At 44.1% G+C, this 13,091-nt stretch overlaps 1 protein-coding gene across 1 annotated transcript in view; it reads left to right on the forward strand.

Moving 5' to 3' along the window:
- The first annotated feature begins 363 nt into the window (after positions 1-363).
- The window catches only part of MB21D2 (Mab-21 domain containing 2), a 62,560-nt gene continuing 49,832 nt past the window's right edge, over positions 364-13,091 (forward strand). Inside the window, exon 1 of the mRNA XM_076341079.1 lies at positions 364-574. Within this exon, the coding sequence (XP_076197194.1) occupies positions 364-574 (211 nt within the window). The remainder of the gene's footprint in view (positions 575-13,091) is intronic.

The following is a 13,091-nucleotide window of genomic DNA, read 5'->3' on the forward strand; positions in this document are numbered from 1 at the left end:
GCAGAGGAGCAAGCCCCCCCGCGGCCCCCGGCCCCGGCAGCAGGCGGCCCCCGCGCCGCGCCGCTCCGCTCCGCTCCGGCCCGGCCCCCCCAGCGCGGCGGCGGGCGGGCGGCTCCGCGGTGCCGCGGGCGGGCGCGGCGCGGGCGGGGGCTCAGCCGGCGCGGCCGCTTGTTGATCGCGGCGCCCGGCGCCGCTCCGCGCCTCCCGGGCCCCGCTCCGCTCCGCGCCGCGCAGGCAGCCTCCGCGCCCGGGCTTGCCGCTGCTCTGCGGCGCCGCTTGCATTCTTCCATTGCAAACCCCTCCTTCCCGCCCCCCCCCCCGCTCCCTTTCTTTCCTTTTTTTTTTTTTTTTTTTTTTTTTTGCATGAAGATGGCGGCGCCTCTCGCCAGCAAGGCAGGGTCCGCCGGCACCAACAGCAAGCCTCCCTTCCCGGAGCTGGATTTCCGATCGGGAGCCAGGGTGGAGGAATTGAATAAACTCATCCAGGAATTCACCAAACACGACCAGAGGGAGTACGACGACCAGCGAGCGCTGGAGATCCACACGGCGAAGGACTTCATCTTCTCCATGCTGGGTAGGGCAGGGACCGTGCGGGGCGGGCGCAGTGGCGGTGCCGGCCGGGGACCCCGGGGCAGGGCTCCCCGACGGTGCGGCACCGGCGGACCCTTTCCCGGCGCCGCGGGCGCACCGGGCTGGCAGTCTTCGGCCGCAGGGCGGGTCTCGCCCTCAAGAAACTATTTTTTCCTATCCTATCCACCTAGCCTTTAGCAGCGATGTATTTATAAGCACAGAGGAAAGGCTGGGTCGCAGAGCTGGCGGATGCCGGAGAAACACGCCGAGCCGGCAGGGCTGCAGGCGAGGCGAGCCCGACCCCTTATTGTTTTTCCCCCTGCTATCAATGCTATAGGACACGCAGATATTTTTTTTCTGGACCGCTTATTTTGTTTCTTAGACCGGCTGATGGTTGTACAGGAGCATCCTCTGAACTGCGTTTCTTGCTTAGGTTGCAAAACTTCCTGCGAGTGGAGCAAGTCAGATTGTGGCGGGGGAGTCCTAATCTGTGTGAAACTTTGAATCGCGGGCAGGGATCCTTAAACCAGGGTGAAACATGTGTTGGCCCTTGCAGAAATCACCTGGGCTCCCGCATGACTAAGGCTTCTTAAGATTACCAGTGGAATGACTAACAACTCTGATTCTCTAGGTGGTCAGTTCCTGACAAATATTTACCTTGTTTTGACTAAGAAATCACTCACACGAATTGAGAGCCTTCAGGATACGAAAGGATGCTCTTTAACATGCAGGTTGGACCTTGAAATCAGTCATCCAAGTTTGTATCAGTATCTCAAATATTTTTGCATGTAAAATAAGAACATGGGTAAACAGCAGGTGTGGCCAGTGAATGGTTCTTTGTAGCTCGGAGGTGCACATACACCCTCGAAATGCATTTGGCACAAACCAAGTGTATGGTCTACACGTACACTGTGAATAACCTACATCATTTTTCTTATTCAGAAGCACAGAGCTATCCTATTGCAATAATAATTATTTTCTGTATCGGGGGGTAATCACTATAATAGACCACTTCCTCTATAGCCATGAACATACCTACACTCACTGAATGAGAACCTGCCTGTCCAGCTGGTTATCTTGTAAGGTACCTGGATAAGTATTATTGCCTGCTGTGGGATTTGCACAATTTTGTGTGTGTATTGCTTTTTCACCAAAGGCTGGACAGGATATAGCAGACTAAATTTAGCTTGAGAACAAGGACAACAAGTTGAAAAGTCAGTAGCACGTATATTTATAGTTGCTGTTATAAATATTTTTCCCTTCCTGTTTAAAAAAAAATGAGGTAGTGAAGCCACGGTTGCATCAAAGCCTGTAGGATTTTTGTTATTGAAAACCTGATCCTGTGGAAGTCATCCACTATTATGACCTGATACATTTTTCAATCAGGGCTTTAAATAACTGGCTGAGGAAGCAGGGCTGGATGGGATGAAGCAGAGAAGAGTGGAGAGAAAACAGCCAGAGCAGCAGTTTTGGGTATGTGGCTAGCAAGTAGAGAAAGCTTTATATGATCCTGTTTAAGCATTATTAGTCTTTTCAGGGGACAGGGACCACAGCATTTCTTCCTGCCTCGTGCGGGAGAAGGCAATAGTAGGAAGACAGAAGAACAGGCTGGAGCGTGCCTTGTATTTCTGCAAATGCACCCTAATGCCTTGTTGTTCATGAAAACAAGGAGCCTTAGGCTGTTTAGAAATAATGTAAATTAACGTGGCTGTCTTTGTTAATATAATGGCTGGGAGATGAGTGTTCTTCAGTTTTAAATGTATAGACTAAAAACGGGGTTTAAACAAAAGCTATATTTCTGTTTAAGTTATGCCTGGCAATTTTCAATGAGACTTGTTTCTGAATAAAAGAAGAGACTTGAGGACCAAGCCCAGGACAGATTGGAGATGGGGTGTCTGATTTGTCTGCATTAGACCCAGAAGTTGTGTTTGTGGATCAGACCCTTCTTAGCCAGAGAGGCTCTTAAATCTAAAAGGATTTAACTTATTAATAAATAGCTCTTTCCCCTGTGCCTGATCCCTCCCATACGTACTGCTCTTATCTCATCGGGCGATGATAGGAAAATTAAACGTAGCTTTCCTGATTTAATTACATTGGTGTGTAATTGGTGGATGAATGATAGGTGAGGAGACTTTGTGCAGATTCTCAGATGTTTGTACTCTGCATGGCTTGCCCTCTAGGTCAGGTCTTTGCTTTCTATTTATATTAGCTCTTTTTCATCTATGTTGTCTTGCTCTGACTATTAGCGACTGAATTCTGGGAGATCTCAAGAGTTGGGCTATGATACAATTAGGGAGAGGTACTGCTTGTCATGCCTTTGTCCAAAATGTTGTGCCCCAAGCATTAGAATAGGACCGCAAATGACCTACCTATCTGGTGGGGGAAGTGAGTATTTTCTGAATGTGGGCAATTCCTGGGCATCCCATTCATAGTTAGCAAGGCCATATGGTCTTGCTAACACCCTACACTAAAACAACAGGTGTCTTTTGGTGCCTTTGCTGGGTAACTTCCTGCACTCACACCGAGCTGTGCTTGATAATTACTTGTCTCTTTGACACAGGTATAACTGAGCTTCAAAGGAGGAGAAGGCTGTATTAATCAAGAAAAAGAGTGGAGAAAAGACAGTCTTGTGTTCTGGGCAGCGGGCTGGCTGGGAGTGACTGAGACACCAAGCCTCTGCCTGCCAGTTGTGAAAGGAGCTAATTACTCTCTCTCCCTGTGACTCGGTTTTGGTTTTTTTTGTGCTTAAAGAGTGATAAAGGAGTATTTTTAACGAGTGATGATATTACAGTCAATGATATTTTGCTTTTTAAAGCACTTGCTGCTATTGTGGTGCATAGCACTCATACTACAAAACGTTTTAGGGGTATCTGGCCTAGAGAGTATTGTTCCTGCAGTACAAGTACTTCCAGGAAACTTCTTTAATAAACACTACCTGTCTCTTTCTGTTCAGCACCTAAAGTGTTGTAATGCGTAGATGTGCTAGGCTTAAAAAAAGCTGTATATTATGCTCTTGGGAACTCAAACATTGCATATTAAGCAGCCCCTTGAAATTTCTAGTGCTATTGCTACCTCTACCCAGATCATGTTATTAGGGATACTGACTCTTGTGTTTTACTTCTTAACAAGAGGAGAAGAAAAGAAAAGAGCAAGGAGGTATGAATAAATAGAGACGATAGAGCTATTTCCTCCACACACTGGCGTTCAGTCATCTAGAGCTGTTTTCAAGCTCTTCAGGTTGGTATTTTATTTCCCTTTCCTATCATGAGACTTTTTCTTCTCTGTAGAGTCAGAAGAGGGATGCTCAGGACGTTTCATGCCATTCTCTTTCCTCTCATTGCCCTCTCTCCCCCAAATCAGGGGAAGGACTGGTTTAAATTGGTGCTAAAGTGGCCTTTTTTTTTTTTATAAGGCCTTTTTGTCACTTCAGTGGTTGCATCTCACTTCAGCAGGAGAGGACTGGAGCTGCCCACCAGGACAGGCCACACTTTGAGGATTTGCAGCCAGCTGCAACTTAGAGCTGTTGACAAGGCCTCTAGAGAGCTTGTATCAGCACCTGATACAGGAGAGATGGTGAGCCTATCCTGAGAGCATTTCCCTTTTCTCTGGTGTTGGACTGGTGCTGAGCTGGGTGTGCTAACAAGTGTTTGTGATAGAGACAAGTCTCATAGTGGAAGCAGAGCTGGCATCAGCAAAAGATTTCTGCTGCCAATACCAGCTTCCCAAATGGAGTGAGTTACCCTGCTGGGCTCCTGCATCTGTAGCAAGGCTTCCAGCTGTTTCTTGGACTGACAGGCCCCTAAAATATGTGCAGTGGAGGTGCAGATTGCTGTGCTGAGAACACAGGTGTCCTGACAACAGCTTGCTTTTATTAGCATCTTCTACAAGAGAAGCGTTTCACGGTCCTCCCCTGTACCCGAGGTCTATATAGCAGAACGACATTGGCAGTGTGACTCTGTTGTGTGGGTTTGTGTGGCATTTTTTCTCTCTCCCCACCTGGTGTAACTTGCTGATGAAACCTTCTATTGTAGATTAGATTTCAGGCATTGTTGGAAGTGTTACCTGTTTGTCTATGATACGTCACAGAAATTCTCTGGTTTCTGTTGTGGTGTCGAGCTGATGAAATAGCAACAGGATTGGAGTGATCTCTCTAGGGTTAAGTCTTTTGTGTGTGTGCGCCTTTCCTCAAGAGAGGCCAATCATGATAGGAGCACACTGTACTCTGAGGCCTATGTTAATAAAGGCTTCCTGCTGGCATTCCCTGTGCTGCTGAATGCATAATGCACAGCTGTTAAAAACAACCTTACTGTATTGCAGATTTCATTTCTGGCTTCTGTTGGGTCTCCTTTCCCTGCAGGCCACATGTTTCTGTATTTGCATTTGAGGTTGTGGGGGTTTTGTGTTGTTTTTTTCTTAAGGGACAGGGTGCTATGCTGGTAAAGTAACCCTAGCAAGGCATTGGCAGCTTCTATTTGGTTGTAGCTACCAGAAGTCAACCAATTTTATCTAACTGGGTATTCTCTCTATGTAACTAGTTGTTGTGGTTTAACCCCAGCTGGCAACTGAGCACCACACAGCTGCTCGCTCATTCCCTGCCCCTGGTGGGATGGGGGAGAGAATTGGAAGAGTAAAAGTAAAAAAAACCCTGGTGGGTAGATGTAAGAACAGTTTAATAATTGAAATAAAATAAAAGAGTAATAGTAGTAGTAGTAATAATAATAATAATAATAATGATGATGATAAAAGGATATACAAAGCAAGTGATGCACAATGCAATTGCTCACCACCCGCTGACCGATGCCCAGCCAGTCCCCGAGTAGCAGCTCCCCGGCCAGCTTTCCCCAGTTTATGTACTGAGCGTGACGTCCCACGGTATGGAATGTCCCTTTGGCCAGTTTGGCTGTGCCCCCTCCCAGCTTCTTGTGCACCTCCAGCCTTCTCAGTCGGTAGAGCATGGGAAGCTGAAAAGTCCTTGACTTAGTGTAAGCACTGCTTAGCAACAACTAAAACATCCGTGTGTTATCAACATTATTCTCATGCTAAATCCAAAACACAGCACTGTACCAGCTGCTAGGAAGAAAATTAACTCTATCCCAGCTGAAACCAGGACACTAGTTAAAAAGGATCGGTAACCTCCTCTGTCTCTTTGTTCAAAGAGATTGCTGCTCCATATGTGCAGTGAAAATAGCTTGAAAATCTTTCTCTCAATTGGTTTTAAGATGCTGGTACTTCACTTGCTCAACTACTGTTTTGAAACATTAGGCTGTGATTCAAAGTATTTAGTGTAATAGCTAGGAACATGTCCTAAGGGCACAAATTCTCATGGCAGGCTTGTCAGACTGCCCACTGCCTGTTCCTTCAGTCTGTGGAAATATTTGTAAAAGATTTGGGTGAATACTTGCCAAGTCCAATTATGCAATTATGTTTTAAGGGCAATTTTATAATTATAGTGGAGGATGGTAACCAGGATACGTGAGTTGTTGGGTTTTGACTTTTCCTTTTTTCTTCCACATGACTTTGCATGAATGCTAAAACATTCGGAGCAATTCTAGTCAGAAACCAGTTGTTCAACTTTCTTTTAGGCAGCTGCCTATTTTTATAGGTGAGCTAAATTAAATGCAAATACAACATTGCTCAGGAAGGCTGGAGGACATGTTTTATTATAGCTTTGGTTAATTTATAAGATGGTTGTGTACTTGGAGACCCAGAGCAGCCCATAGGCAGAGTCCAGTCTAGAGGAGACTCAGGATGTAGCAGTCCTGCCTGGACTTCTCAAAGGGAATCTCCAAGCTGTGCAAGTTTTTTCGATAGTTGGGATTGTCTTTCTTAATTTTTATTTGACAAATGCCAGGTTCCTGCTGGCTTTAACTATCTCCTGTACAGCTAAAACTTTTGCATCTTTTCTTGGGCCTTGACATGTACACTCTTGCCCCTGTGTATGTCCCAGTCCTTTTGCTGCAAAGATTGTTTTCCCAGGCACATCTCTGAAACCCTTCCCTGTGTTCCTTTCTCTGTCCAGTTCAGAACCTAGTTGTTTGTACTCTGCAAGATTGGTTAGGTGAGAAAGTGCCCGGAAGAAATGTGGTTAAGGCCGAGAGATTAACTCTCACCTCCAGTCAAGGGGGCTTCAGTTGCCAGGGCTGCTTCAGCATGATGCTGTGAACAGCGATTGAAATGACAACTGCACGTCCAGGCATGTCTGCGTGAGACCCTGTGGTGGCAGCTACAAGTAGAGGCTCTGGCATAGACCTCTCAACTCTTTTTGAGTCTAAGAAAAATGACCCGCCATTGAGTCCATTACCTATGGCTGGGTGATGCTAGTGTATGAAACTAACTTGAGAAGCAAGAGCTGTAGCTCATTTTCTATGAAAAGAGAGGCTTAAGAATTGAATGCATTATGTAGGGTGACATACCTCCTGAGCCAGGTTTTCCTTTAGCAGCTTACAGCTGGTATAGGTTAAGTTCCATATCCTAAAAGAAAACCGTTAATTCTGCTCATCGGTAGCTTTCCCTGCTATCCTCTGAACAAGGAGATAAAATTCCCTGAGAGTAACAGTCCATTCATCTGCACAACATACTATATTACATTTAGACTTTCTTTAATTTGCCTGTCTTTGGGGTATGAAACAAGCAGTAGAGTAGATGGAGTTCTGGGGAAGCAAAGAAGGGTATCTGCCCTGCTTTTTTCCTCGGAAAAGCAGGGGACCTATCATGGGAGCTACGGCAGAAGGCAGCTTTGGATGTTACACTCACAGAACTTTCCCTTATTGAGAAAAGAGGAGTGTGCCTGTGTGGGTGCAAGGGTGAAAGGGCTGAAAAATGACCTTTAGGTGGATGTCTCAAGTTATTTGCCCAAGTCTTGTTCTGATCACTAGTAGTGTGATGTGAGTTCAGGAGACTGAACTATAGCTTTATTGGAACTTGCAACCGTACTTCATAGGATCCCCATCCTGACTATGGATTTTATATCCAATGAAGGTTTATGACTTCTGTTAGCACAAACCTGTCTTGCTGTCTGACTAACAAAAATATGAGGGTTGGCTTCTTTTTTTGCTAATGCAACTGGAAGGCAGCTTGTGAGACATTCAAAATAAATCTTTCAGCAGCAGCTGATGTTCCAATTGACAGATGCTGCTATGGATTTTGCTCTCTTTAATAAAGAGACCTCCACTGTTTGCTTTCATTTCTACCATTCTGTTGCATTTCCTTTTACTGCAAATAGCAATTGTCCTGGACTGAGTGGATTAATCTGCGCCTTAGTACTTCAGCCAACCTGACAGGCCCCCGAATCATGTACTCCTGCATTAGATAAACTTTCTGCAGTTCTTTCAAAGAACTATTTCAGTGACTTTCTTGTTGTAAGGGAATCAACATGTGCCGTAGCATATAGTTTGAGGAAAATAGATTCCCTTCTCCCCAACATATTTGACTTTTGAGCTTTTTATAAACGCTTGATGCTAAGGAACTTAGAACAATCCTTTTAATGCATTATATTTTATTTAATTTGTCAGACAGTATGATTTTAATCTAATTTAAAGCATTTAATTCGAAGGTTGTTAATGCATTTTGTTATGAGCATGCTGGTGTCAAAAGTACAATTTGCATACCACTGAGTGGGGGTGATTAATTACTTTAAGGTTCATAATATCCGTGTCTTTGAAACAGCAGTGGTAGCTACTTCCACCCACTCATGTTTAGGGCTGTGGGCAGAAGTTTGCACAGCACTGGGTGGCTTCAGCTTGTACAACAGGAGGTGGGTGGCATCCATTTCACCCTAAGAAAATCACTCTGTAGGTAAAACACTGAGTCAGGACACCCTAGACCTATGTTCCATTCTGAGCTGTCCCCAAATTCACACAGAGCTGCGCAAGTTTCTGAATATAATGATGCGTAGTGGGACCTTGGTACTACCAGAAGCCTTCCTCGTCTCCTGTGCTTCAGCAATCTGTGAAAGGTGGGGTGGTACCAGAATAGTGGAACATTGTGGTGTTGCTGTTCTTCATGACAGGGTGGTTTAACCATGTAACCCTCTGAGATTGAAGCTGGAAAAGGAAGTCTGGTTTTGAGAGTCTAGCTTCAGAAAGTATTTAAATAGCGAAGGCAAATAGTTGCTCTGTCGGTGGGTGTTGATCTAGTGGCGTCGAGATCAAGTACAATTCAGCCTCTGAGAGAGAGATTACAACCAGACCCAGTTAGGCGGTTCTAACAAGTAATCTTATTTTATACTGAAGGGATCCCAAAGCAAAATTGGGACAAATTAGTTTAAAGAATGCATCCTGGCCACAATCTGCATGCTGATGTAATTTGCCAGAGTCAGGCAATGCCAAGCAGTAGAAGGCAGCAGTTTGGGACAGAAAGCAAGGGAAAAATACAAGACATGCCCAAAGCTAGAAATCCTGCTGGGATAGCCATAAGGAATTGGCAGAGAATAATTTTTTTTTTTTTGTCCAATGACACCTTTCTAAGGTCATGATTTAGATGAAAAGTAGAGGTTTATGTGTGGGATGTTATTGGTCTGCTTAGATCTTCTCTACTGTGGCTTGCAGTCAGACCATGCAGAATTTCTTCCACCCACAGAGTGAGAGTTCATAAAAGATTTGGTCCAGAACTGCTGAGTAGCTAGGGAACACTTGCAGTTGAATCTAGAAATAATAAAGTTGGTTCTTGCTTTACTGCATAGTCTGTTAGGCCATGTGCTTTTTCTTTTTTAAAATGTTTTATCTCAACTCTCCCGTTCATGTTGTAGGATCTTTTGACACTGCTCCGCACCTCTCTCAAGGAAGGATGTTTTTATTCAGTGGTGCATGTATGACCTTGTTTAGAAAATCAGGTGCTGAGGTTGTGAGGAAGGAGTTGTATTAAACAGCTATCAAAAATGCTAAGACAAACACTGCCATTAGCTTCTATGCTTTTCCATTCAGCACTTCTACTCTTTGCATTTTAATGGATCTCTTGAAGAGCTGGTGATGCTTTGGGTGACTCCTCGTGGAAATGAATCCTGTGTTAATAGCTCTGGCTGGGCCTGATCCACAGGCAGATGCTTGGAGATATTTCTTGTTTGTTTTGTACCTCACTAATTAATGTATAACTTAGTGGTAGAACAGCAGGAAAGCTGCGTTTCCTGACACTTCGTGGTATAATGATTTAATCCTTTGTGACACATTCCTGCTGAGGGTCAAAGCTGATAACTCTAATCTCTGTCCCTAGCTCAGTGCAACAGAAACCTGTTCTAGAGGGCATTTTGCAGGAGCTTGCAAGCTCTTGTAGGTACTTTGCGACCAATTCGTGTAAACTTTTTTTGTACATTGCCACTCTTGAATATGATTGTACAGCATTGCCTGGTGCACTGAGGAATCTGGAGTTGAGTGCAAACAAAGGAGCTAATTGGCTGCATTCAAATGAAATAAGGCTTGTCCTGAGAGGAGGGGGGGAATACCCTAATCTCCTTCTAAATACATGTCTTCCTTGCCAGCATTAAGAGCAACATGGTTATATTGATTCAATGGTGCCTAAACCCACTGCTCTTTGTTATATATTATTCTCAAGCCTGGGTATGGATGCAGATCTGTACACAGGGATAGCTGTACAGCTACTCAACAGTGGTTATTCCTTGTGACACAACCAGCAGAGCTTGCTTCTGTTCCAGCACGGACAGTGAATTGCTGTTTATTTTAAACTTTTGGTTGAATGGTATTCATAAAACAATTTGCAGCTCTGCAAATAGAGGAGGGAATGTCACTGTAACAACACTTCAGGGGCTCTGTTGCCTTCTGTCTCTGAAATTTGCCTTTTGAAAGTTGCATAGAGTGTGCTGAACAGCAGATCAGGTATTGGTATTGGCCCCTTGATATTAGGCCCTCAAAGCTTGAGTTGCTGAAATGTCTGTATTTCATAGACAGTAGGGCAACCATGTGCTAAGCAATCAGTAACTTGAGGAAAATAAGAGGAATGCAAGTCTGCAAGTGCAGCATGTCTCTGAACAAGCTGCACCTTCTGAATTAAATGCCTGTTTTTTTTTCCAATGTGCAAGCTGTAATGCACATCTAAGTGCAGTATTGAGAAAAAGGAGCTATTACAATTTGACTGAGCATCTGTCAGAGGCTTGTTTTATGTGCTAAGTTGTCTGTAAAAGCTTGACTCTGTACCCCAATTTTTCCCAATATCCTGTGCATTTTGTGAATGTGCAAAGTATGCAGTTGAGGCAGCAATGTTATGCTGAAAATAACTACTTTGATACAGGCTTGTAACATCCAAGAATGACTATGTCTGTGCAGTTATTTTAATTATCTTGGGGAGGGATTAATAAGTTCTGTGTAAGCACTTAGCAAAACTATTTGCACATTATCAGAGCTGCTGGAAAATCAAAGTTAAAAAGAAGTTATTTTGATCTTCTTAAACCTAAATTCTGGTTCTAGGAACATAAGGCACTCCTGAGTTACTTTAAAAAACTAGATAATGCCTCTCACTCCTTCACCCAAGCTACAGACAGGAGGTTTAGAATCATCTTTTTATCTAAGCTGCTTCTTAACAATGCAGGTAAAGAAATTGGTGTCTAAAAATCTGCTCTTATGCTGAGACCAGTCTTGTAAGACATCACTTGTGTATATGAATCACTCTATTGTGCTAGTGTATGTCACTCTGAGTTCTCAACTTTTTTTACCTAATCCTTTCTTTACCTTGAAACGTGTATGTGCCTTTGTTTTATTCTATTTTCTGTCTTACTTTGCTGAAACAAATAATTTAGGTGGAAAATATTTGCTGCTCAAGGGCAGTGATGACAGTGCTTTGGAGTGTAGGAGAGTGCTGTTGAGAAGTGATATAACCTAGGTTTGCAGGTGGAGGTCTCATCCCCTCCCAGCAGAGCTGTTCCACTGTGACAGGCTTCACTGAGCCAAGGCCAGCCCTGCTTGGCAAGGATTGTAGGAGTCCTATGGAGGAGATTTCTGTCTGAGGGAGACAGGAGTGGGGGAGACAAATGAACAAAATCCCCAGACCCACAGCATGTCGATAGACCTCCTGTTGTTCTTAATTTGCGTCTGTAAATGGCACTAGTTTCCGCTGTTGTGCACCAAGACAATAATAAATAACAAACCTTAGCGTTTATATACCACTTCACAATTTTCAGAGTGTTCAACTAATTCAGCTGAGATGCAAATATTCTGTGAGCAAAGCTACTCTTCTTGCTGCCCAGGGGAACCTTTCATTACAGCTGGGACAAGGCTTTTCTTTTTCCCCTTAACTGGAGCTATTGGCAGGAATGTTCTATACAGGGACAGTGTGTCTTCCTGAAGTTTTTAAGCCTTTGCATGTACCCCTGTTTGCACAGGAATTGGACTACTCCCAAGTCATACGTGGTACTATTAAGAAAATTATGCAGGAGACTTGCCTGTACGTTCTGTGCCACAAATATGCAGACCCATAGTTAACAGATTTGTGGTTTCAGAAGCTACTGACTTAGCAAAGATGTTGATACATTAAGTGCGTCTTTCTGTGCTTGCATAAGGCCTTGGGGGAACACCATCTCCAGTGGACCTCAAGGCTCAGGAGGGGAATAAACATCTGTCAGTTCTAACTATGCTGGATCATCAGACCATGTGCTGAAGAGAATTGAGGATGCTTGGTGGATGGCTTTGGTCCATGTTTCACTAGATCCAGCACCTGCTAGAGCACCAATCTGTCTTTTGGGGCAGGAGAAAGCCCAACAGAAGGCCTATTGCCAGGTAAGAGATGTGTTCTGAGGACAATTAAAGGAATTATGTCCTATCATTCACAATCCTGAATCCCAAACATGGAATAATACATGCATTGGCATGAATCTAATTTGTCTGGCCTTTCACTCACTTTCTGTCTTGGCGTTTTGTGTATCTGTGTAGAGCTGTTGAGGGGGACTTTGATGCATCTCTGTCTGTATCTTTGAGCTGGGCAGGATTGGTTCTACTTTTTCTTTGTGAGAATAGCATCTCTTTTTAGCATTCCATTAGGGTGACTAGAAGATAAGCATCTTTTTTTTTATCAGGTCACATAATAACCTGGGTTTAGTGGTTTACCTTGGAAATAACTATTTGGTAGTCTTCATAAACTGATGCCTGGTGCTGTAGAATGCCCGCATGCTTTGTAGTTATAACCCTCTTTCTAATCCGTGAGGTTTAGTTATAACTAGGTGGTGGCACTTCCAGATTGCCTCTTTGTCTAACCTTTTGGTAACTTTCTTTTTTGGAGGTGATGCCTGCAGGTTTGACCTGAAACTGATTCTGGAAGAACAGTGTGGATTATAATTTTCATATAAATGGTTGTATGAACAGGAGCAGCATTAGCCTCTTAGTGACCTACTTATGCAGGGAGGTAGCAGCGCATTTTGGGATCAAAACTCTCACCCTGCTACAGCTTTCCCTTCAGCTGGCAGCGCATGGGAGAAGAACAGCATGTTTCTTGCAGGTGATGATTTCTCTTTCAGTGGCCTTGATATCCTCATTTTCTGTTTGAAGTTAATGTGCAGATTGCTAGGTGGTGTCACTCAAAGT

The sequence above is a fragment of the Aptenodytes patagonicus genome, chromosome 6, assembly GCF_965638725.1.
Source record: "Aptenodytes patagonicus chromosome 6, bAptPat1.pri.cur, whole genome shotgun sequence".
In the NCBI taxonomy this organism is placed as follows: domain Eukaryota; kingdom Metazoa; phylum Chordata; class Aves; order Sphenisciformes; family Spheniscidae; genus Aptenodytes; species Aptenodytes patagonicus.